The sequence below is a fragment of the Spermophilus citellus genome (genome assembly GCF_964194105.1).
Source record: "Spermophilus citellus genome assembly, chromosome: 10".
NCBI classification, from domain to species: domain Eukaryota; kingdom Metazoa; phylum Chordata; class Mammalia; order Rodentia; family Sciuridae; genus Spermophilus; species Spermophilus citellus.
This window is the reverse complement of record NC_138197.1, coordinates 83,847,877-83,874,210: the sequence shown is the minus strand read 5'-3', so window position 1 is coordinate 83,874,210 and position 26,334 is coordinate 83,847,877. Positions and strand designations below refer to the sequence as shown.

General features: G+C 37.3%; 1 protein-coding gene and 1 pseudogene across 2 annotated transcripts; both read left to right on the top strand.

Annotated features, from left to right (window-relative positions):
- The first annotated feature begins 2,479 nt into the window (after window positions 1–2,479).
- Window positions 2,480–3,117, top strand: LOC308658774 (large ribosomal subunit protein eL29-like). The gene has a single exon (XM_081311619.1). It carries the CDS (start codon window positions 2,503–2,505, stop codon window positions 3,007–3,009), a length of 507 nt encoding a protein of 168 aa, XP_081167745.1. The 5' UTR covers window positions 2,480–2,502; the 3' UTR covers window positions 3,010–3,117.
- Window positions 3,118–3,990: 873 nt separating this feature from the next.
- LOC308658734 (translation machinery-associated protein 7-like) lies at window positions 3,991–4,637 on the top strand (annotated as a pseudogene). Its single transcript has one exon. The product of its transcript is annotated as a translation machinery-associated protein 7-like (transcript).
- Window positions 4,638–26,334: the final 21,697 nt, after the last annotated feature.

Genomic DNA, 26,334 nt, shown 5'->3' with positions numbered 1-26,334 from the left:
CCTAAGTATTCTCAGAACAGTTACATTAGCCTATAGTTGGGTGGAAATACCTAACACAAAGTTATTTTACAATAAAGTGTTGAATATTTTATGTACTTTATTGAAGACTGTACAGCACATTGTAAGATATTGGTTATTTATCCTTAGAGAACACATGACTTGTGGAACTGTGGTAGGTGGTCCAGCATCGTGAAAGTATCTTACTGTATATTGTGAGCCTGAGGAAAGATCAAAATTCAAAAAGTGAAGTATAGTTTCTACTGAATGGGCATTGTTTTCACACACACCATCATGAAGTCAAAAAATTTTAAGTCAATCCCTTGTAAGCCAGGGACTGTCTGTACTGACATTGAAGTCTCTGTGTGGTGCTAGTAGAAAATGGTTTCAGACTCCAGACTCTTGCTACTGAAACTGAGAAATCAAACTGGACACATTCTGATTTGTAAAAAACCCTGCTTTGCACTGCCTCAGCAGGAAAATATTTTTTTTTCAGGCAATCTGTGGCTTAAGGAGAGACTAGCAGGTAAACACTTTAGGTGTACTTCACAAATCTTTTATGTGACAAAGGGGGGGATAGTCATCATCCTTTTGAAGAACTGTGGAGACTAAACTCATTATTTTTTAGTTGATGAAGGACTAATTCCTTACATTCTTGGAGAACCTCTTTCTCTACTCTCTTTTGCTTGAATGGAAACTCCCTTTTAATGGTCCTGGGGCAGCCATCCCAAATCCGTAGTTGACAGTTTTCTAAAAGAAGAGAATTCCCCACACATCCTTGCTGTAAAATAGAGTAAGGGTCATATGTTCCTAGTATTTTCTTCAGCACTGAAAAAACTAGAAGTAATTGGTTTTCAGCTCTTGATAACAGAGAATGACTATAGTGACTTAAATACATGAAGATTTGTTCTTTCATGTAAAAAAGTCTAAATATAGACATTCTAGTGCTAGTGAAGCAGCTTCATGTAGTTCTTAGGAAAGAATGTGGCTTTATTCCTCAAAGTGGATCCATGGTCCAGGATGGCTGTTGACTCTCTAGCCATCACATCCACATTTCCAGAAAGCAGGAAGGAAGAGTGAGGTGAATACCCAAGCCCTTCCCAATAACCTTTGCTTACATATTTTTGGTCAAATTTGGCCATGAAACTATACCTAGCTTCAAAAGAGGTTGGGAAATGTAGTCTTTTATTTACTATTCTGCATAAAATCAGAAAACCCCTGAGAATTAATGTTGACATAGATAACTAGTTCTCTGTGCCACAGAATGGTTCCAGAGATCAGTAGTACTTATGGGCTGTCACTGATGAATCAGTGACTAAAGCAAAAATAATAAAAAACCTGAGTTTTGAACAAGAAATAATAGTTTCCCTGCATTTGGTAATAGCTTTTGCCTAAAAAATAGTTTATTAACCTAGGAATCTATGAGCCCACATCCATGGAATTTTGGGGCTTCATGGAATTTTTGAAATACTTGGAAGTTTTTTGGAAATTTTAATGCTTATGGCAGTATATGCCATTTTCTACAGGAGGGTTCATCATTTTTCTCAGATTCTCAAAACTGTCCATGATCTCCAAAAGAGTAAGAACTATTTGAATTGAACATAACTCCAAGCAAGTGCATAGCGCTTCATATTTAGATTACTTTCTACTGTCCCACATTCTCATATGCTTATGATTCTAACACAGGCGCATGTGCGCGCACACACACACACACACACACACACACATTATGTATACATCTTGACTATAGTATATACTTTTAGTCCTCTGTCCCTCAGTGTAAAATTCCCTCTACCAATTTTCCATTTAGTTGCCTACTTGAACTCCACAAAATATTCAAAATATCATCTCTCTTGGGAAAATCTTCCATAACTCTTTTCAGAGTTGTCCTCTCCTCTGAGATTTTAGAGCAGTGTTTTTGCCCAAGATATCAAGGCTGGATATAAAGCTGCAACCACTAGGAAATGTATGGAGGAGGAATGAGACTGAATATGGATCAGATGGAAATAAAGTGAGGTTTGGATATAGTGCAAGTCTTCTCCTCAGGGGTATAGGACTCTGGCTCCTACTAGAATGTGACTAGTGTGACTTACGGCTGAAAGCTGTCAGTCTGTTAATTTTTAAACTATTTCCCATTTGGAAATTCTTGATCCATTCTACCAAAGCCCTATAAATGAAATCATAATAATGATAATATTTTATGCATAAACATGTCTCAGTTCCATTAAGTAAAACTAATTAGGTTCAAGATCTCTTCTAAGCATCACAGAAAGACAAAGGTAATAAGACATAATAAATTCTTAAGAAGCTTAGAGTATAAGACATGAGGACTTCAAACTAGTATGTAAAACTGTGATGCAAGATAAAATATAACCAACAACATTAAGTGAAAGTTCAAACAAAGTAGATTGGGGATGCAACAGGAAAAGGCATCACATCCCAGCATGAGAGCATTTTTATGGAGGAAGCAACAAATGAGATAGGGCGGCGTCTGGCGGTGCAGACATGGCCAAGTCTAAGAACCACACCACACACAACCAGTCCCGAAAATGGCACAGAAATGGCATCAAGAAACCCCGATCACAAAGATATGAATCTCTTAAGGGGGTAGACCCCAAGTTCCTGAGAAATATGCGTTTTGCCAAGAAGCACAATAAGAAGGGCCTGAAAAAAATGCAGGCAAACAACGCCAAGGCCATGAGTGCACGTGCCGAGGCTATCAAGGCCCTTGCAAAGCCTAAGGAAGTTAAGCCCAAGATGCCAAAGGGTGCCAGCCGCAAGCTTGATCGCCTTGCCTTGCTAGCCCATCCCAAGCACGCAAAGCGTGCTCGTGCCCACATGGCCAGGGAACGCAGGCTCAGCAGGCCAAAGGCCAAAGCCCAAGCCAAGACCCAGGCTGCAACTCCAGCTCCAGCATCGGCTCCGGCTGCAGCTCCAGCTCTGGCTCCAGCTCCTGTTCCCAAGGGTGCCCAGGCCCCCAAGGGTGCCCAGGTCCCTGCAAAGGCTCCATAAAAAAATCCTCTGGGTATGAGGACAGAAGGACTGGTGTGACCCCTGAGCCTCTGTCTGTGGGAACTGGTGTCCTCCTGTGCTATTGTACAAATAAATCCAGAGGCAGGATCTTTTAGCCTGTGTCTGTTGTCCTGGGGTTGGGTGGGGTTGCTGCCTTCTTTGGTATGGGAACAGACTTGAGCCTTCTGTGGATGGTGGAATGTGGGTCAGTCAGGAAATGGCCAGAGCTTCAGCGTAGGTAGGCACCTCTTTGCCTAGTTGGGTAAGCTGATAAAGAAAGGAAGGAGTCTGGAACGGGCCCCACTGAAGAATTCTCTACTTGAGCTGTTTTTTTGTTTTTAGTTTTTTTGGTACCAGCCCTTTTTAATATTTTATTTAAGGACAGGGTCTTGCTGAGATATTTAGTGTCTCACTAAGGTGCTGAGACTGCCTCAGCCTCCTGAGCTGCTGGGATTACAGGTGTGTGCCATTGTGACTGATTATCTGCCTGCAGGGTCTTAATCCTCAGAGAAGTTAGGGGAATAAGTAGTTGTAATGAACATCTCCAGAGGCTTCCTATAGAAGGCACCATTTGGGTCATGTGTAGTAGTGCATAACTGTAATCTCAGCCACTTAGAATCCTGAAACTAGAAGGATCTCAAGTTCTGAACTAACCTCAGCAACTTAGTGCCCTAAAGATTTAGCAACACACTGTTTCTCAAAGGCTGACTTGGTGGTTCATGATCCTAGGATCAATCCCTAGTATAAAAAAAGAAAAAAAATAGTATCAAGTAAAGCACTTATACATTTTTTTTTTTTTGCTGGGGAGGGGGCAGAAGGACAAAGAAGTTTTGTTTTGCTAGCAAAGGAGGGGACTCCTATCCCAGAGGCTGTGATTGTGTACATTTCATCTTCAAAACCAGTTGAAGGGCTGGGGATGTGGCTCAAGCCCGGGTTTCATCCTCAGCACCACTTACAAACAAAGATGCTGTGTGTGCCAATAAATATTAAAATTCTCTCTCAAAAAAAAAATCAGTTGAAGCCAGCCTCAGCAATTTAGTAAGATATCTTAGTGGTGGAGTGCCCCTTGGTTCAACCTGAACCACATATAAACATTAAAAAAAGCATAGCCCGACCTTGGTCACTTTGGAGACTCAGATGGGGTACAACAGTACCCCATTTTATTGTCAAGAGTAATGGGTGCAGCCTGGGACATGTCCTCTCTGTTATATGGAGCATGGATGTCAGGTGGGTTCTTTGTCTTGTGAATTCAAGGAACAAAATTCATGATTGTAAGGATGAAAGTGAAGTAACAGGGTTTAGAGTAATAGGCGCCATGTCCTGCTGGGAAGGTGGCAAGAAGAAGCCCCTGAAACAACCTAAGAAGCAGGCCAAGGAGATGGATGAGATAAGGCTTTCAGACAAAAAGAGGAGCAGAAGAAACTAGAAGCTAAAAGTGCAGGGAAGGGTCCCCTGGCCACAAGTGGAATTAAGAAATCTGGCAAAAAGTAAGCTGATTCTTGTGCTTGAAATGATGGTGACCGATGATTCCATTTCTATTTAGACATCAGGATCCCTGCTGTAACATCTTTTGTCACCTATAGCTAGAATTAAGTGTTGTGTTGGGATTATTTGTAAATTTAATAAACTTTTTTTTATGAGAAAAAAAAAACAAATGAGATAGGATTTCAAGAATGAGCAAGATCATAGGATTGAAATGTTCCAGAAGATGAGACAGCATAAGCAAGAAAGGAGAAAAAGTGTGGATTTTACAAAACTAATTGTGAGTCCTCTAGTTTGTTTGCATTATAGAATTTGAGTGGAGGAACCATGGAATTATGACTGGACCAATTGATCTGGTTATATTTTGGAGGAATTTGAATAATAGACTAAGGAGTTTATCCTTCATCTGGAAAATAAGTTTTTGAAAAAGTTATAGTAAACATTTGTCTTTGATTTTGCCTGCCTCATAATTAAACCTTTTTCTCTTTAGGGAATTCTCCTTATGAGGCTTCACAAAGGGCAAAGACCTGTAGCTCATGTAAATGCTAAATTTTTACTTTTTCAATCTCCTTTGCAGTTAGAGCTAGGCTATGTGGCCTAGGCTCTACCTTGTGACACCAGACCTAGTCTCAATAAAGTAGGGTTATAGGAAGGCAGAGTCAGGAGCTAGTAGGAGTGACAAGGACTGCCGGGTCAAGCTCCTAACACAGCCATGACAATGAGTGCTGTATAGTCAGTTCTGGAAGATTGGGCACTATTCCTGTCAGTTTGGCTTTGAGACCTCTCGAAGTTTCAGTCAGCTCACCCATATCCTTTAAAAACTTTTGGTTGTAGAAAATTTCAAACTCAAAAAAGTAGAGATCAGATACAGATTTGATCTTTGGCAAGAACACATCATCGTTGTTACTTTTATGATTGTAACAAATCGGAGGCACATAACAGCTAGTTGTCTCTTTTTGTATTCTTCAGATAGACCAGGTGGATTCATATATGTAAAACCTCATCTATCTAGTACCAAGTTGAAATCAGCCTTTTTCCTGGTAGTTTGGCACTAGAATGGGTAGAATAGGGAAATAAGGTTATCCAAGGACAGGAGATTTATGGGAATAACCGAAGCCTATTTTGGAGCTCCCTTCATCATTTTGGCATCAGAACTGATGGCCCCTCCTTTGTTGTAAATCACTCCTACAAATGTCAAAGTGAACAAGATATTTAGAACTTTATAATGGCAAACAACAAGTATTGTATGTTTGTCAGTGTTGCACATTTGAAATAGATCTTTTGAATTATACTACACCAAGAAGTGGAGGCCTGGGGTTGTGGCACAGCAGTAGAGCACTTGCCTAGCATGCATGAGGCCCTGGGTTCGATCCTTAACACAACATAAAAATAAATAAATAAACAAAATAAAGGTATTGTATCTAACCAAAAAAATATTAAAAAAAGAAATCGAAATAGAATAGTATAAGGACTTTATTGATTAGCTCTCCTGGGATTATCAAAAATATGCAAAAATTGCAAACCTGTCTTCTTTGGGGTTTTTGTGGCGTTCATGAAGGGAAGATGAGACTAAAAATCTGCTCTGCTATTGTTTTGTATGATGTGGATTTTCTTAGGGAGAGTGTCAATTTAAAAATACAAATATTTTCCTCATTAGTAAAATTATACATGTTTATTATATAAAACTATTAAAATGGAATTTGAAAAATTTGGAAAAGCAAAGGAAAAACTGAAATTACTCATAATTTTGGTGAAGGATAAAGAACTATAGTTCACACAAATGCTAACCAGTTGCTTGCCTAGTTTCCAGTGAGGGCTCACCTCTGTGATGTGGGCTCTACTTCATGAGCCTACACGACTGTATGACCTAGAAACCTTTTCTTACATTTTTGGTGAATCTCTAGACCCATTTCTCTAAGTGTGTTTCTTATCATAGTAAATATTCTTCTGCATGTAAAGCACCTGGAACAATATTTAATACTTAGTAGGTGTTGAATGAAGGTTAGTTATTATACTGTCACATGCTGTTTGAAAGCTCCTTAACTTTTTTGATAATAAAAATATTTCCCTGTTAAAATTAACACTTGATATACTGTTTTATGCTATGTGAATATTTATTGTATTGATGTGTCATAATTGATTTAACTTTTCCTTATTTTTTGGATAGTTAATCATCACATTTTATTATCTTATAAATTATATCATAATGGTGTATTTGTATAACCTAGCTTCCTAGCCTAGAATTCTTATAGTGTTCAGTAACCAGGCTCATATTCTTTGTATAAGCCACTCTGTCCTATGGCAATGCTTTTGTTAGTGAAAAATCACTTATTTGGGTAGCTCAACTAGCTGGAGTGCACTTTGGTGGTAAGAATTAGTCAATAAAATTTTCCAAGCAGTCAAATAGGATGTCATTCAATTCGAGCACTAAAGCTACTATATCCAACTTAAGAGAGTGCACTGGAGCTTTCTTAGAGCCTATTTATTCTCCATTTTTGTGCAATTCAACAAATTTTTAAAAATGATTTTCATACCTTAGTAAATAAGAAGACAGTTAAGGAAAGCTACCAGAGTCTTGTTCTGAAGCAGGAACTCAAGGATGAGATGGTTTGGCCTGGGAGGAGGTGAGGTCGTTAACCTCAGGGAGAAAACCATAGTAGTGAATTTTGAGGGAGGAATTATTTCTGCTTTGTTTTCTCCAGGTTTTTCCTCATTTCTTTCTTTGACTCCTTTTTAAAAAAGCATTTTGTCATCATCAGTTACTCCAAGTTTAATGCAATTACAGATGGCATTTAATGTCAATGAATTAGTGTTATAAACAAAACAATTTATTGCCTGATCACTGAGCTGGCTAACTAAATCCAACTGGTTAACATGGATATTTGATTTTTGCTCAGTGTTATGTCAAAAATTAAATTCTCATCCTGTTTGATTTACTATTCTCAGAACTTTAGAACATTCTAGGGCCTTAAGCTCCTTGGAGTATGAAGAAGCCCATTAATAATGATTGAATGGTAATGGTTTCCTTGTCATATTTCTTCTCCTAACACACTGTTACTTATTAAATTAACTCTATTTCACTTGTCACTTTGAGTTATAGAAAAATAGAACTTCCATTTTCACTTCCTGCTTCTTTTAAAGCAAACCATCTAGATCTGCTTTCTGTAGCATGAGATTCCCTCAAAAGTGAATTTCTTAACCTGTAAATTACATTTTTTGGTTAAAGCATCATCTTCATCTATTGTTGTAGGGACAAACGAGGCAAGGCACCGAAGATAGCAGGAAACAGTTTTATTTGGATGCAGCCAGGTTCAGAGGATACAGCCTTTGCTATAATCAATCAATCCCCTGAACCCCGAATACAGGTAATTTCAGAGTTTTATACCCAGCATGTAAGGGGAGGGGCTCAGAAGTCACAGTCTGCAGAAGTTTACACAAAAGCAGCTTTTTCTTTTTCACTGTTTTGGGCAAGTTAACACTTCAAGGACAACACCTGAGAAAGGGAGAGCTTCTTCTCTTCTTTCTTTCTTCCCCTGCCAGCTGTTACCATGGAGCCCTATTGGTATCTTCTCTTATCTTAAAAATGTATACATCTCTCTGAAGCCCAGCTCAAGGCCAGAAGCCTTGTTTGCACATTTCTACAAACTACTATACTGGATACATTTGTGAAAAATTATTGAGGGGGTGCCCAGCACCTGGACTGCTGGTATCTTCCTGGCCAGTGGCCAAGCAAAACAGGGCAACAGGAAAATAGGAAATTTATCCACATTGAACTTTTTTTCAGAGACTCTTTGGTTGATAGTCCCCAAATCAGCCATGGTGAGAATTTCTAGAGAAGCCCAGTTAAGACTTTTTCTGTGGAGAGAGAGGGTGCCACTTCATTATAATAACCAAGGCTTGATTAGAACACATAGAAAACTGAATAGAAAGTTACACTGGGACTAAGAGAACCTCACCCCATGCTAATTTTGTATCAGATTTGGGTTATTGTTTTGTGTTAAGTAAGTAAACCTCTGAATTTTGGTTTCTTCATTTTTACCATCATTCCTGTTTTGTTTGGGGGAATGATGGGAGGGTTAGAAGCATTTTTAAAAAACTTAGTTTATTCTTTTAACCTTTGTTGTATTTTTGAAAACATAATCATTTATTTGAGATTGAGTAATATATAATTTGATGCTAGAAATAACTGCTTGATGACTAGAGCCAACTATTTTAGACACATAAAATGAATTCAAATAAAATTTCAAGTGCAGTCAGCTCTCCCTTCATATCTGTGGGCTCTGCATCAGATTCAACCAACTGTGGATCAAAAATATTTGAAAAATATAATTGTGTTCATACTAAACATGTTCAGACTATTTTCTTGTCATGATTCCCTAAACAATATATAATTTGAGAATCATTAAGATACATTTACATTGTACTAAGTATTATAAATAATCTAAAGGTAATTTAAATATATTTAAAGATGTTTGTAAGTTACATGTAAATACTACATGATTTTACATAAAGAACTTGAGCATCCATGAATTTTGGCATCAGAGAGGGGTCCTGGAATCAATCTCCAGCTTATACATAGAGGCAGCAATATAAACCTTATTTATTGCAATCAAGTAGGTGTTACTTTGTTTATGAAGATTTCTCTGTTATACCAGACTTTTAATTTCTCCTTTCTCATCCTGTACCTTATAATAGCTAATTGGAACATATGATATTATATTGCAATTTATTGTCTGGGCTCATTGCTGCATTTGAAATTACTTAAGGACAGGGCTGGACCTCATTCATCCTTAGAAAGGATAGAGTGGAGAATGAGAGAAAGAGTCACTAACTCAAGAGCCAACCTGACTGGATTTAAATCCATGATCAACCAAGTCCAGTGCACTGTGATCTGCTTAAAGTCCTAAGGTGGTTCTGTCTATCCATAAAGAATAAGATACTATGAGAAGAGAAAGAGAGAAAGGCCATGAAGAGCAGAAAGGAAGACCTAAGTTAATAGCCAGTGCCAAAGTTCCAGATGTATGATTGAGGCCATCTTAGATCCTCTAGTGCTAGTTGAACATACTCAGGCAGCCCCCACGTGGAGTAGAGAACCCAGGGCCTTGTGCATGTGGGGCAAGCATTCTACCGACTGAGCTACATCCCCAGCCTAGCACTTTGCTTTTGAACTCGGGATTACACCTGCCTCAGCCTCCCTAGGGATGCGTCACCTTGCCCAGCCCCTGCTTGAATTTTTGACCCAAAGAATAATTTGTAAAAAATTATTCTAAGATACTAAATTTTTGTATGGTTTATTATACAGAAATAGCTAACTGACACAAGATTCTACTTACATTTTATCCTCATTTATTTATTGCTTCTTTGCCACTCAAGTCTTTGTCTTGGATTTACCTTTTGATTTGGAGTACAGTCTAAAATTCAGTTTCCATTCTTATACCCCATCTGTTTTCATCTTGTTGACCCCAAGTTCTTCATTATCTGCATTAGTCTATATGGCCAAAATCTTTGGGTATTTCATGCCCAAACTATTTCACAAGTAACTGAATTTGGGTAAGGAGACCATGTATAAGTTGGTTGAGATCAGTGTCATGACAGTGGGTCCAAGGAGTTAAGATGAAACAAAAGTATCCTGTGTAAGGCCAGGCATGGTGGCACACACCTATAATCCCAGCCTCTTGGAAGGCTGAAGCAGGAGGATCATGAGTTCAAAGCCAGCCTCAGCAACAGCAAGGCACTAAGCAACTCAGTGAGACCCTGTCTCTAAATAAAATACAAAAAAGGGCTGGGAATGTGACTCAGTGGTTGAGTGCCCCTGAGTTCAATCCCTAGAACTGCTCCCCCCCCAAAAAAAAAAGTATACTGTGTAAACTTTATAAAGATTGAGAATAAATGGAAGACGAGGGAAGGGGAGATAGGTTTAGGGGATAGGAGTAAGGCTAAATGAGAAAAAAATAAATAATAATTATATAAATAGACATATGTATCTCTAAGTGTGGATTTATATGTATCTCTATGTCTATGTCAATGTCTATGTCTGTCTTTTTCCCAGACCAGATGTGGATATTTGAAGACCTGAAGTGATTCTGAGAAAATTTAAGAAATTTAAGTTCAGAGTGTCTTAAAAAGCCATAATGTTACCAAGAATGACAATTGAGGAAAGCATAGAGAGCACAGTTATGAGTTAGAAATATAAGCTCCTTTTGTAAATTGACTAAAACTAATTCTCCTTAAAGTGTCACATTATACTGGAAAAACCAGATTAAAAAAATCACATCAAATGCAATGGAAAACCGTGACTTGGTAGCTTCTCTATCTTCAAACAAGTTTATGCTAAAGTTGGAAGACCAAGGAAGGAGAAAAGGTGTTATAAGTTCTGTAAGAGACTGTGTGGAAAAGCTGCTATATGGAGAGGTTTTGATCTTGTATTTACTGATATTACTGCCTCAACTGTATCAACTCCTTACTTGCATAATCTCCAACATTGCCATGGGGCAGAAATTAAATGTAAAACGTCCTTAAATTTACCACCACATATTCTGAATGAAAAAAAAAGTTTAAAGAAACAATTATATATTCAGCATCTTCAATGGATGAAAACACCTGCTTCATTGAATTGCTTCTAGTGTTATATTCTTTTCTAATTTTCTGGGCTGTATCAATGGGTAAAACAAAGCCTTATCTCATGAAGCTTGTATTATTTGATTAATTAGTTAATTATTTCCTTTTTTGATCTTGACATATATTAGTTAATTATTTTCACAGTGCTTGGGATTGAACCCAGGCCCTCATGTATTCTATATAAGCACTCTACCATCAAGCTACACTCCAAACTCTTCTAGTCATTATTTTAAAAATAGAGTGTCAGAATTTGTACTTCAGGGCTATTTATTATTGCCCATCTAGAAGTTAGGTTCAGTGGCAACTCATTATCATATTGTACTTTATTTTAAAAGTGATTCTACCTGTGGTTCAGGAATACTGTTTATGAACACTATGAAGTAGAAAGCTATATGTCAGGTTATAATTACATGACTTTGTGTGAATTATCTAAGATATTGCTAGGTGATGTTATGCAAAAATGTCAGGTATAAATTGGGAGCTAAAATAATGCAGAAAGAAAATATCTCATGCTAACAAAGGATACAAAAAGAGAAGAAAGAAGGAAAGAAGAAATTAAAAAAAAATGAAACATAAAAGACACCATCTGTAAAGACAGGGATCTAATAAGCAGAGAAGATGAGGATCTATAGAATTCACTTTCCATGTTCATTTCTAAGTCAGATATTTATTTGTTATTTAATCATTTTATCCCATAATGATTTATTCATCTCCTTTTATGCTGCATGGTCTGTTGGGTCTGGTAATGCAGCAGTATACAAGAGATAAATATTTGCTGAGGGCCATTACCAAGTAGGAATGACGCATCGAAATTTCCTTGCCAGCGTACCCCATGTTAAATGGACTTGCCTTGGAATTTCGCTGTTGACATTGCATGTGTGTTTGAGAAAGGTGACCCTACTCAAGGACGAGGGTGGATCCAGGATTAGGGTGTATCCTGCAGTTTGAGGAAGTATAGTATCCCGGTCCTTGGGTTTAGGGCGTTCCCAGTTTAAGACAATAGGGATTTTAGGGAAGTTGGAGGTTGAAGATTATTGCTGCCGAGATTAGGGCGTTCCTGCTGCCTGAGCTCCCGTTGAGCTCTCCTGAGATTCAGAGAGGATTTTGGGAAGAAAGCCTCGTGGAGTAGGTGAATTAGGCGGCAGGAGAACTGGGATTGCCCCAGAACGTGTGTGGAGGCCGGTGTGAGTTCGGGAATAAAGAATTGCTGTTTGAATCTACAAAGCTGTGTGGTGGCTCGTGATTCTGTGCCCAGCCAAGACTGCGGCAAATATTCTTGACTTTGTGGAGCCTATGCTTTACTGAATGAAGAAAAACAATAAGAAAGTAATTAAGCATCTTACAAGATATATCAAATGATACAGCAGTTAGGAAAGGAAATGCCATAGTCAAAATGGGCAGTAAAGAATTTGACAAAGGCTAATATAATATGGCTAATAGATAATTGACAGATTTTAATCAGGCTACTAATTAAAAGTAATAAAGGTTAGTAAAAAGATTAGTAATAAGGCAGAATTTAAAGAACAGGCTATGCTGTGCCCCGGATCCTGAAAGTGAAGGAGGGCGAAGTTATTAGAACCCAGGAAGGAGAGCTGCATGGAGAGGATCAGGCAAGGATTGTGGCCCTTACTAGAGACAGACAGCTGATCCTTAGGGACATGGCAGAAATGGAAGTGGGAAATAAATCTGAATTCTCTTTCTCTTTCTCCCTCTGATTTCTTTCTGTGTCTCCCATTGATTAGAACCAACAGGAAGGCAGAGGACAAGGGAGTTGTTGATGGTGTTTATCGGCCAGTCCCTTATACACACCATGAGACTGAGCAGGTGGGAGAGGGGAAGTGGATGATGAATTGGGAGACATGCAGGGCAGGTAGTGATAATGCTATGGAGTAAAGGAGAGGAGAGGAAGAGAAGGAAGAAACAGGGTAGGGAATTGAAAAGTTTAAATAAGGGAGAGCAGCAAAGGCCTCAACAAGATTTTGGCATTTAAGGAATGGATAGGGTGAGTCCTGTGGGATCTGCAGGAAGACTATTCCAGGTGAAGGAGAGCAGATGTAAAGTCTCTGAGGCAAAGCATTTCCCTGTGGCTGGAATGGTCTAACTGTACCTCCCCTCCAGGGGGGTGGGTGGGATAAAAGTGGAAAATGAACTTCCCCAAGGTAGGTCAGCTACTCCTACCTCTGCATTTTGAATTCTGGGTGGGTGCCCACTTACTTGCCCAGCTGCACTGGTCGGCTGCAGGGTGTGTCTGAGGAGGGCCTGTGGCCTGCTCTACCTTTTGTGCTGTGACCCTGAAGAAAAGAGTCTTTGTCCTTTCTCTCCTTTTTTTTTTTTTGTCTTTTAAATTCTTCTTGGTTAATAGAAGCTGAAGAAAGACTAAAATACTCTTTGAGAGGCAATATTTCTGAATTTCCTTCTTAATTCTTAAGCAGATTTGAAGCAAATCTGTTTTAAAGGGAAATATTGAGAAACTTTGAATTTTACAGGGCTGCCTGAACATGTATATGAGAAAAAAACTACAGAAATTTCATTCTGTCTGTTGCTCCATGGGGTGTATATGACTTTTTTTTTTTTTTCCTAAAACACAAAGAAGAATTGGACTGAAAGATAAAGCAACATGTTTTTTGTTTTTGAACTAACTTTTCAATGGGTATAATAAAGTGAATAGGATAAAATTGAAAGAGGAACAAAGTAATTCTGAACTGCTGATCGTGTCTATAGAGAAAATAAAGTCATTTTATTCATCTATTTCGTCTACTTAGGTACAAAGAGTGAAATTTCTCATCAGAAGCCTTCATGAGGATGAATGCCTACTAAATAGAAAGTGACAACTCTGTGACTGTGAGTAGATTTTTGAGGGGATTTTGTATTATTACTCATGTTTCCCATGAGCCTACACAAACACTGTTGTTAATACTTCACAAGCAAGAAAATAAAACCAGCAGCAGTGTTAACACACAGAAAAATTGTCTTATGAATTATGAAGTATGCCCCAATAAATATTAGGATATGATCTACTAATAATAAAGCTAGAAAGTTAGCTTTTTTGGAAGTGATTTCCTTAAGACAATTATTTTAAGTTTTTTAAAATTATTGATTGTTCAAAACATTACAAAGCTCTTGACATATCATATTTCATACATTTGATTCAAGTGGGTTACGAACTCCCATTTTTACCCCGTATACAGATTGCAGAATCACATCGGTTACACATCCACGTTTTTACATATTGCCATACTAGTGTCTGTTGTATTCTGCTGCCTTTCCTATCCTCTACTATCCCCCCCTCCCCTCCCCTCCCATCTTCTCTCTCTACCCCATCTACTGTAATTCATTTCGCAATTAAGAACAGAGCAGGGAGGAAGAGCATGAGAAAAAGATTAACATTAAACAGGGAGGAGAGGTGGGAGGGAAAGGGAGAGAGAAGGGAAATTGCATGGAAATGGAAGGAGACCCTCACTGTTATACACAATTATATATAAGAGGAAGTGAGGGGAAAGGGAAAAAAAACCACAACAACAAGGGAGAGATATTTTAAGGTTCTTGCTTAGCATCTGGATGGCCATCTTAAGAAAAAGTTTCACTTTCCTGCCCAAGGGCCTTTCTGAGAGGCTCACCACTCCCTCATACTAACCCCACCCTTAACCACCCACATTAGGACCTGACTGGCTCTAATCCCTGAGTCTGCCCCATAAAAGTCCTAGAACTCAAGCCTGTGTCACCTCTCTCCATTTATGAAGAGATGTGCCTTTATTTTTCGGCTCTGACAAATAAACTCCTGTGTATGTCTCTGCCTGGTCTCCGTCTTTCATTTCTCGCTCACCCATCTCCTGGTTCCTTGCTTTTCTTCCAAATATGAATCTGATTTTTAGATGTTTTGAATTTTTGATTTCTGATTCTTTAGAATGCAGTGGAAATAACAGAAATAACTTAAAAAATGCAAAGTCAGTGTTGTAAATTTGTTTTTCTTTTGGGTTCCTGATTAAATGTCTTTGATTTCTGTCCGGGAAAGAAATATTCAATGTTAGAAAGAGGAACTGAAGTAGATGCCAGAGAATATATTTGATCTGTGACTGTCTTGGATTTGGAAACAATGGAGATGAATATTTCATACTAATATACATATATTTTAACTTTTGAAGGAGCATTTGCTTTTATTCCTATAATAATGCCTTTCTCAGAAGAGTATAGGGGAATTCAAACCCTCTTGGATTTTTGTAAAGTGAGACATTGCTGTTAAAAGGTCTGAGCTATCTCAGTAATGCATATTAGAAATTATCATAATGAAAATTGTGCTCTATATGTGTAATAAGAATTGTAATGACCAATTAAAAAAAAGAAAAAAAAAGACTGACAGGGGACCAAGTACATTAAAAACCAGAAAAATTAAAAGAATTAAAAAAAAGAATTGTAATGCATTCCACTGCTGTTGTGTATTTTAAAAAATAATAAAATCAATAAAAGATATAAAAAAGAAATTATCATAATGAAATCTACATGATAAATAACTAATAGAGCAGCTAAATTTCTAGAAGCTTTCTAATTATTCTCTTCTCATGTGGAATAATTAAACCATGACTAAGAAGTAGAGGACACACTCTATTTCATTTAAACTGCTTGTGGATTAAGAAAGCTGGGGAAAACACTCTGTCTGAAAATAAATAGGTGGAGGACACTATTTTCTTGTAAACTGACCCAAATCTTTTGGGCATTTACAATTCTTAGATAAGAGTTGGTAGAGATAGATTATATCCAATATTTGAAGATAGATGACTGTAATAGGTCTCCTCCCTGACTCCAACCAGGTAATGTTACAAAAAAATTCACATACTGCCTATTCACAGGATTAGCAGAAGTCTTGTAATCTGTTCTGTCAGGTTTCCATTCCGTCTCTGAAACCCATGTATTAGCATTTTACTTCAAGAAGGTGACTCAGTTATATCCTGACTTATCAGAATTCATTGATAGGGTGTGTTGGAGTAGCTAGCAAGAAATAGAAACACTTGTATAAGATTCACTTGAGTCAAGATTAAATTAAGAATTTAATTTGGTTTTCAGTACATTAAGCATTTTAAACGTGACTTTGAGTGTCAATAGAGTATGAACTGTGCTGTGTGAGCCTTGGCGATTTTTGTGGTTGTATGTGGGAGCAAGCTTCTACCCTGGCTCTCAATGATCTGCATCTTGGTCCTCATGCCCCTGTGAAATCCTCTTCTCTTCAACATGGGTTGGCTTAGTGACTTGCTCCCTAGTAAAATATGGAAACTGGGATGTGCTATCACTTCTGAGACTAAAAGCATAGAACAGTTCTGGTTTCGTTCTTGCTCTCTCTTTGTCTCTCTCACTTGCTCTGATGGAAGCAATGTGCAATGTTGAGCTGCTGTATGTATGGAGAAGCCCAAGTGACAAGAAACTGAGAGAGGCCTTCAGCCAATAGCCTGAGAGGAACTGAATCCTGTCAGCACTCAGAAACAGATCCTTTCCCCTGTTGAGCCTTCAGATGATGCCAACTCCAGCTAACACCTTGACTGTAGCCTTGTGAGAGACCCTGAGCCCAAGGACCAGCTAAGTCCTACCAAGATTCCTGATCCACCCAAACTCATAGTTACTAAATGTTTGTTGATTTAAATGGCTATATTTTGGAGTAACTTGTTAAGCAGCGATAGAAACTAATATAGTGGATAAAATTATAGATGGAGAGATGAAGATTGCAAGGCTAATAAGGTAAATGAAGGGTAGAATATTAAATGTAATTGAAAAACACCATTTTTGAAATTGTTTTCATAGACCAATGTTACTTTAAAGGTTATGTGATTGTTAGGTCAGTTTGAGGTGATTAAGGAACAAAGCACCAAGCAACCTGCACAAATGAAAGAACCACCAGTCAGGTGCCAACAGTCAATCAGCAGAGTCTCCTGACCAATCCTGGATCTCAGCAAGCTCCCCTGACCAACCCAGTAGGACAAGGGACTCTAAAAAACCCCTTTTCCTGTCCCAAGCCCTCCCTTCCTGCTCTAAGCCCAATAAAAATTCCAGTCTGGTTGAGCCCCAAGTTCTTCTCCCTGAACCTGCCCTGTTGGTCTGGAGGGTCTCACCCCGGAGCGAAATCTCAATAAAGCTTCGTTCAGTAGCTGTCTGACCTCCTTTTTTTTAAATCTGCCTCCTTTTGGTCGCTGCTGTCTGACCTTACAGTGATGACTAATGGGACAATGTATAACGTGATGTTCCTGAAGCATAAAGAAGTCTAGGCCAGGAAATCAGCAAGTATAATACCTACATTTATATTATTTATTTGTTGTATAATTCTTTGGCTGTAAGTTATGTTTTCTAGATCAAATAAAAAACTCTTAGATTCATCTATCATTTATCTATCAAATAATATTCTTTCTTATAATAATTAAAGTAGTTTGTTATTAAAATAAACTAGATAAAATGGTGGCATTCATCATCTCTTATAAAAGTAATACATGAAAGGATCGATCTTTTATTTAAACATTAATTTACTGCTCTTGACAGCAAATGGCCAAAGAGCATCACTCGATATGTAGCAGTTGTTTAATTAGTTTCTACAAATATTAGATATTAACAATCTTATTTTGTTCCAATAGAGGTCTAATCCTCCCCAAGGTATAAGTTGGATGGTTACTAACTTCAGGTCTGTGCCCACTTACCTTGCATGGCCCCTGGATATTTTTATGAGTGAAAAACATTTATGTTAAATTCTTTAGTAATATAATTCTTATTCAATCAAACTTTTCAAATTATTCTTAAAATTTAAGTAATGACTGGTTAATCACATTCAGTTGTACAATAAATACAAGTAGTTGAAAAGTTTGTGTCATTAAATAATTGATGTTATGAACATGTAAATAATAAGCCATCTGATATAGTTAATATGATTAGTCTCCCAATCACTATACTGTTGGCCATTTAAAGTATTCCAATGACCCAGGAACAGTGCTCCATCTAACTAGAACCAATGTAAAACTGCTTTAGGGAAAAAAGGTGAGAAGATTATGTGAGACAGTAATCAATCACTGGTTGGCCTTGACAAGATGTTGGTTTCATTCCATCAAGACTTCTGGGAAAAATTTATCTCCATGGGTCCATAATAACCTGTGCAAATAAGGTCGTCAATATTCCAAGGCATCTGGACTCTCCCTTGGGTATTTCAAAATTGGTACCATGGAAGCTTCCTGTGATATCTCTCTGGATATGAGCCAAAGATTTTAAGTTAGTAGTTTCCTTTTTGTTGACCAGATACCAGTAGGTATCTTGTTTTTAGACTGCTTGCCATAAACTAGAGTTTGTACTGTATTTTAGTTGGAGGGAAGAGAAAATAAAGTGGTATGTTCTTGGCAGCATGTATCTTTTGTGGCATTGCTAAGCTCATGTCTTACACAAACACCAGTGTAAAAGGCAACAATTTCCAAGAAGCTACACCTTCTCTCTTCCCTCAATGGCACTTTATCTGGAAATCTAGACTGCATCTCCTTCCAAATGAACTTGTCACAAATGTCATGGCTCATGTGACTGACAAGCTCTGAGAGGTCTCTGTTTGACAGTGAGAGAAGCCAGTGAAAGGCTTAGTGGAGTTATCAGGAGGATGTTGTTAACATGTCTAGGAAATGAGAGTAGAGAGGCCCAGATGCATATCTTTGTTCACAGTAATCCACTTTTGAAATCCCACGCTTCCTGAAAGTACTCTAAGGGAAGTAGAATTTTGTGGAAATGAAATAGAATTGGAAGTCAGATAAATGTAGTTCAAACCTGAATTTGCCAAATATGAGCTACTTGACCTTCAGCAAATTACCAAATGCCCATAGGTCTTACTTCTCTAATTTGTAAAAGGGTAATACTTATAAAATCATGTGGGTTTATATCTAGTACAGCAGGTGGTATATATTAGGCATGCAAATGATTGCTTACTGTTAGATAGAATGACCCACTTCATGAAATTGCCTATCATGCCCAGTTCATAGCAGTAACTGCTAACTAATGTCTGTGTTGTGCCTTCTTGTTTACATCAGTTTCAACTCCATTGTCTCCTTTGGTATAGTAGGAGCAAAGTGGCAGAATTAAAATAAAAAGTGTGAGAGTTGGGACGTAAAAGCATATTGTCCTACTCCAAATTCCATATTTTGCACAATAAAGCGCTGCCTCTCAGAAATATGTTTCTCCTCTGAAGGCCTGTAGAATATTGTTTTCACTACTCATTTGGTACTTATTATCCATTGCCTTCTGCAGTAATTCCTTTTAGTGGGTCTATGTTCTTTTTCCCCAGTGAGTTAGGAACAGGCACCATGCTTTATGAATCTCTGTAGCTCCCACAATGTCCTAGCTTAGTGCCTGCGCTGAGAAAACATTCAATAAAATTGCATTGATGTAGAAGTAGGGGCTCTGGTTGTAAACAACAGAAATAGATGATTATGGCTAATCTAAGCAAAGGAAACTTATTGGAAGGCTTTTATGGGCTCCCATAATTCATAGAAAGCTGAGGAACTGCAGGGAAACAAGTTCATCCAAGGCTGTTCTGGAGATGAAACACAGTATTAGGCATATTATAGGAAAAGTATAGTCAGGACTTTCTTCCATCAGGGAAATGGCTAACCATTTCCAATTTCTGTCACCCCACTTAAGAGTTACATTTCAGGAAAGGAGTGTTTGAATATTGCACTTTGGTAGTTCTGTTCCTTGTCTAGGGGAAGCTGAGCCTCTGATTATAGTACTATCAGGCCATATTGAGTGGAGGTAGAATTAATGAAATTTGGGTGCTCCTACCTGACTGCTTTGAGCTGGGACATAGGTCTTTTCTTTCCTTTAACTCATACTGAGACATTTGTTCTTGTTTTATCTCAGGTAGGCCGACTTTCTTGCTTTGGAAGAAAGTCCTGGGACTTGGGACTCAAATGGAACTGCACATCAACTCTTCTTGGGTCTCTAGTTTCCCACATACAGATCTTAGGATGTATGTATTATTTGTGTAACCCCTAAAAAATAAAAGCAACTTTCCTTTAATGGATCAGGCTTCTTAAGAATATTATCCAAGGACACATGTAGAAAAAAATAAACTTGTGATTTGAATCCAGGTTTGTCTGACTGCAGAGAAGGGTTCAGGTCTGTCTGACTCCTGAAAAGACCTCTGGTGAGGAAGATTATCCTCACTGGCTTGAACAGGGGGCAGTTTACTTGCTAGAAAACAGTAGATGACATACTCATAAGGAATAGTACATGGTAAAAAATAGTTCCTAGAGAAATTTCTAAAAATAAAAGTAACAGTACATGCTGTACATTCAGTTGTCAAATCCCTTACATCACTGGATGAACAGTGTTGCTTTGTGATTCCTGGAAATATTGAGTCAAGTGTTTCTCTCATTGGCTCATTTGAAAAGTTTCTTAATGGAAATGGTCTTTATAAATGAATATGCTTTATCAATTAAAATGATGCTTCAAGCCTGGAGCTTTTAATTCTAGGTTATATCAACACCTCTAGGGATTAGGCAAATTTAGGTGTGTTACCCTGGTAAAGAATTAATTTTCTAGTATCAGAGGGAAATATTAGCAGCCAGTTCTTTTTCTCCCCTTAAAATGAGTGTGGCTTTACACTAGCTATGGATGAAATGAGTGGGCTTCATTGCTTCAGCTGTCCTCTTTGAGGCCCAGTGGAGAGGGAAGATGGGAGTGCTAGCTAAAGAAGGGAAATGAAGGCCACAGTTTCTTTTTACTCCAGAGAGAATTCAGTTCATGCCATTTCTGGAAAAGCTGGATCCTTTTTGGAACTTGTGAACCTCTAAAGGAAATTGAGACTTCTTAGTTAGCTCCTAGGAGTTGCTTCCATCAGAAATGAAGAAGCATTTGATTTGAGAGTAGAGGTGGGGTAATGCTCAGGTTCACCAGGGTGTGGTCCCCAAGTATTCCCTGGAATGGGGTCAGTCAGGAAATGTCCTTCCTGACACTTATTCAGACTAGTCAGGCATTTGGGGACAAATGTTTTTTTTTTTTTTTTTTTTTTTTTTGTGTGTGTGTGTGTGTGTGTGTAAAATAAGGCTAAGAGGAATGCAGCAAAAAAAAATTATTCAGAGAAAGGATTTATAAAAATAGAGGTGTATCAGAGGTGCATCTAGGATGGGTTCAGGGACCTCTAAGGACCATTTGACTTGGACAAGCTTAATATATGATCAAAAATACTGACTTATGTAATACTGACTCTTCTAGAAGGAATTTTTCTTCTTTTTAAAAATTAACATACAAATCAGAATGTTCTTTTAAGAGTCCCAAAATACCTTAGTATTTCAAGGTGACAGTGAGAAAATGCAGGAAATGGTCAGAAATGAGAAAACTATTCTGACTACCTAATAAATATGGCATCTCATCTCTGGGGTGGCACTGATTACTCCGATCTTGAGAAGTTCAAATTGTGTAGGAGTGTATAGTCATCCCATGACAGGACAGTGGGAAAGATGCTTTTTGTTTGGCTCCTAATATGTTTTGTATACTTTACTGCTGAATAAATAGACTTTGAGGAAGGGATAGCCAAAAAAGAGGGGATATTGCCCAACATGGGAGAGTAGGAAACAAATTTTGGAAATAAGTTGTTATTATTCTTATTTTTAATGATATTATTTTAAAATTTTTTTAGTTGTAGTTGGACATTTATTTATTTATTTTTATGTGGTGTTGAGGATCAAACCCAGTGTCTCACATGTGCCAGACGAGCACTCTACCGCTGAGCCACAACCTCAGCCCCTTAAAATATTTTTTAGTTGTCAATGAACTTTTATTTATTTATTTGTATGTGGTACTGAGGATCAAACCCAGTGCCTCTTACATGCTAGGCAAGTTCTCTACCACTGAGCCACAATCCCAACTCTGTTAATGATATTATTTTTAACATAAATGATACAATTCCAAGTACATTCTAGTTTCTCTTAAACCCCATGCCCCTGATTCATAGTTTAGCTTTTCTCCTTAAATTTTTATTTCTTAGGTTCATCCCTCAGAACATGCTTTCACTTTAAAAAAGCTCTACTGATGTCTCAGTACTATTGTCTTCTAAAACTGGTTTGAATAATCAGTTACATATAACTAAAGATAAATCACCCTACAGTTCAAGTGTTGTTTACAGCTTTATTACTACAATATCTTTCTTAAAAAGTACCAATTAACTAAGAAATAAAATACCAGTTAACTCAGATATAAATAGTCTAAATATAATATTTTGATTAACCCCAAGTCTCGTCCAACCTAAGCTTATTACTGAAGTTCATAATTACCATTTCAGTTTTATCATTATGAACAAGATATAAATCAAGTATTTAAAAAATGGCTACTATACATGCCATTTCACATTTGTGAAAGTTCATTTTTAAGATTTGCAAGTTCATTTTTAAGATTTTTCCCCATATTTTCATTAATGCTTTATAGTTACACATAATGGTGGGATTTGTTGTTACATACTACATATTTACACATGCACACAAGATAACAATATGATTTGGCCAAAACCATTCCCCAGTATTTCCCCTTTCCCTCTCTTCTTCCTTCTTCTTGTTCCCTTTCCTACACTCATCTCCCTTTGATTTTCATAAGAATCGTCCCCCAACTTTCTTTCCTTTTTCCTTTCTAACTTCCATATATGAGAAAAAAACATATGACCCTTGACCTTCTGAGTTTGGCTTATTTTACTTAAAATTATGTTCTCCAGTTTCATCCGTTTCCCTTCAAATGATAATTTTATTTTCCTTTTTTGAATAAAACTCCATTATGGATATACACCACATTTTCCTTATCCATTCATTGGTTGATGGACACCTAGGCTGGTTCCATAATTTGGCTATTGTGAATTATGCTGCTATAAACATGGGTATGCATGTAGCACTACAGTATGATGACTTGAATTCTTTAGGATATATACCGAGGAGTGGTATAGTTGGGTTGTATTGGTTTCATTTCTTGTGTTTTAAAAAACCTCCATACTGATTTCTGTAGCAGTTGTTTTGATTTACAATCCTATTTACAGGGTAAAAATGTTGCCTTTTCCCCACATCCTCTACAAAACTTATTATTGTTTGTATTCTTGATGGCTACCATTCTGACTTTGGTTTTCTTTTTGTGGTGCTGGGGATTGAACCCAGGGACTTGCACTTGCTTGGCAAGTGCTCCACCAGGGAGCTGTATCCCCAGTCCATGGCTGCCATTCTGACTGGAGTGAAATGAAATTTCAGGGTAGTTTTGATTTGCATTTCCATAATGGTCAGTGATGTTGAATATCTTTACATATATTTGTTGACCATTTGTATTTATTCTTTTGAGAAGTGTCTGTTTAGTTCATTTGTTCATTTTTAAATTTTTTATGTTAATTTTTTTGACTTCTTTTTATACTTTATTAATCCTCTGTCACAAAAGTAAGTTGTAAAGATTTTATCCCATTCCATTCATTCTCCCTGTACATTCTTAATTATTTGCTGTGCAGAAGCTTTTTAATTTGATGCCATCCCATTTGTCAACTTTTGGCATTTTTTCCTGAGCTTTAGGTGTCCTATTGAGAAAATTGTTGCCTGTGCTTATATGTTGGAGTGTTTTCTTGTAGAAGTTGCATAGTTTGTGGTCTAATTCATATGTGTTTGATCCATTTTAAGTTTATTTTTGTGCAGGGTAAGAGATAAGGGTGTAGTTTCATTCTTCTACATATGGATAACCAGTTGTCCCAGCAACATTTGTTAAAAAGCCTGTCTTTTCTCCAATGTGTATTTTTGGCACTCTTGTCAGGGACATGTAGATGTGTGGATTTGTCTCTATATCTTCTGGTCCATATAATTGGTTTATGTATCTATTTTTGTGCTAACACCATGCAGCTTTTTGTCACTATAACTTGGTAGAATAATTTCAAGTCAGGTATTGGGATACCTCTAGCATTCTTGTTTGTCTTAGAATTTCTTTGGCTGTTCTGGTTCTTTTATTCTTTCCAATGAATTTTAGGAATATTTTTTCTAGCTCTGTGATGAATGTCATTGGTGTTTTGATGGGGATTATATTGAATTTATATATTGCTTTTGGTAGTATGGCCATTTTAACGATATTGATTCTGGCTATTCATGAGCATAGGAGGTCCTGCCATCTTCTTGTGTCTTCTTAAATTTTTTTCTTCATTGTTGTATAGTTTTCATTATAGAGGTGTTTCATCTTCTTGGTTAGACTTATTCATATGTATTTTGTTTTATTTAATTTTTTGAGTTTATTGTGAATGGGATTGTTTTCCTGATTACTTTCTCAGCAGATTCATTATTGGTATGTAGGAAGCTATTGACTTTTGTATGTTGATTTTATAATCTACTACTTTATTGAATTTGCATATTAGTTCTAGCAGTCTTTTGATGGAGTTTTTTTTTTAATCTTCAAAGTATAGAATCCTGTCATCTGCCAACAGTGATAATTTGGCTTCTCCCTTTCCTATTTTTATCTCTTGCCTAATTTCTCTGGCTAGAATTTCTAGTACTATATTAAATAGGAGTGGTGAGAATGAACATGCTTTTCTTGTCCTAGACTTTAAAGGAAAGTCTTTCTCCATTAACTCTGATGTCGATTTTGAGTTTTTGTATGCAGCCTTTATGATGTTGAGGTACATTCCTTCTATCCCCACTTTCTTCAGTGTTTCTATCATGAATGGGTACTGAATTTTTTCAGAGGCTTTTTCTGCATCTATTGAGATGACTGTTTTTTTTGTCTTTAATCCTATTTATGTGATGAATTACTTTTATTGATTTGTGTATATTAAACCATTCTTGTGTCCTTGGGCTAAAACCAATTTAGTCATGATGTATACTCCTCTTAATATGTTGTTGAATATGATTTACTAATATTTTATTAAGGATTTTTGCATCTAAGTTTATCAGGGATATTGTTCTATAGTTTTCTTTCCTTGATATGCACTTATCTGGCTTTTTTTTTTAAAGAGAGAGTGAGAGAGGAGAGAGAGAATTTTTAATATTTATTTTTTAGCTCTCAGTGGACACAACATCTTTGTTGGTATGTGGTGCTGAGGATCGAACCCGGGCCGCACGCATGCCAGGCGAGCGCGCTACCGCTTGAGCCACATCCCCAGCCCTTATCTGGCTTTTGAATGAGTGTGATATTGGCTTCATAGAATAAATTTGGAAGTGTTCCATGCCTTTCTAATTCATAAAATATTTTGAGGAGCTTTAGTATTAATTCTTCTTTAAAGATCTTGAAGAATTCAGCTGAGAATCCATCTAGTCCTTGTTTTTTTCTATTTCTTACTGCACCTATGTCATTGATAGTTATTGGTCAGTTTAGGTTTTCTATGTCTTCTGGATTCAGTTTTAAAAGGTAATATTTGTCTAGAAATTTTATCCATTTCTTCTAGGTTTCCAATTCATTGAAGTAAAAGATTTCAAAATAATCTTTAATTGTCCTCTGGATTTCTGTGATGTCTGTGGTGATTTCTCTCTCTTTTTATCCCTAATTTTATTAATTTGGGTGTGTTTTCTTTTTCTTTTGGTTAGTTTGGCTATGGGCTTATCAATCTGGTTTATCTTTTCAAAGAACTAACTCTTTGTTTTATTGTTCTTTTGATTTTTTTTTAATTATCTATTTCATCAATTTTGGTGCTGATTATTTTCTTCCTTCTGCTGGTTTTGGAATTTAGTTTGTGCCATGACCTGCATGGCTATTAATTCAGAAACTGGTGAGGAGTGATGGGGGATTAAGAAATACAAACAAACACATATACAGAAAAAGCTGGGACCAGGTGGGACATTGTCCTCTGATGGAGGAACAGTCACCCAGAGTTAGCACAGCACATTTATTATATAGGTTTTATCATCAAAAGGTTATTTGTGGGAAAGTTTCTGCAAAGCAAACAGACTTGAAGGTCATGGTCACTTGCAAGATATTTTGGTTATCTTATTAGGCCAGAATTCTCTATCCCTGGCAGCCTGAGCTCAAGATCTGGACTCATATAGCTCTATGCCTTTGCATGGAGCCTCCTCAGGCCATGTATCACTATAGCAACTGGGCAATCTTGACCTGCACCTTTGCACAGAAAGTTCCCAGTGCACATGCAGCCATGAGGCAGTCAGAGACCATGAACAAAGAGAATGTAGAAGAGATGTAACAAGTGATGGTTGTCAAGAAGAAAAAATAAGAAAAACAAAGTAAGCGCAGAGAAAGAGGACAAGAGAATTTGGCTGTTAATGGGAGAAGAAA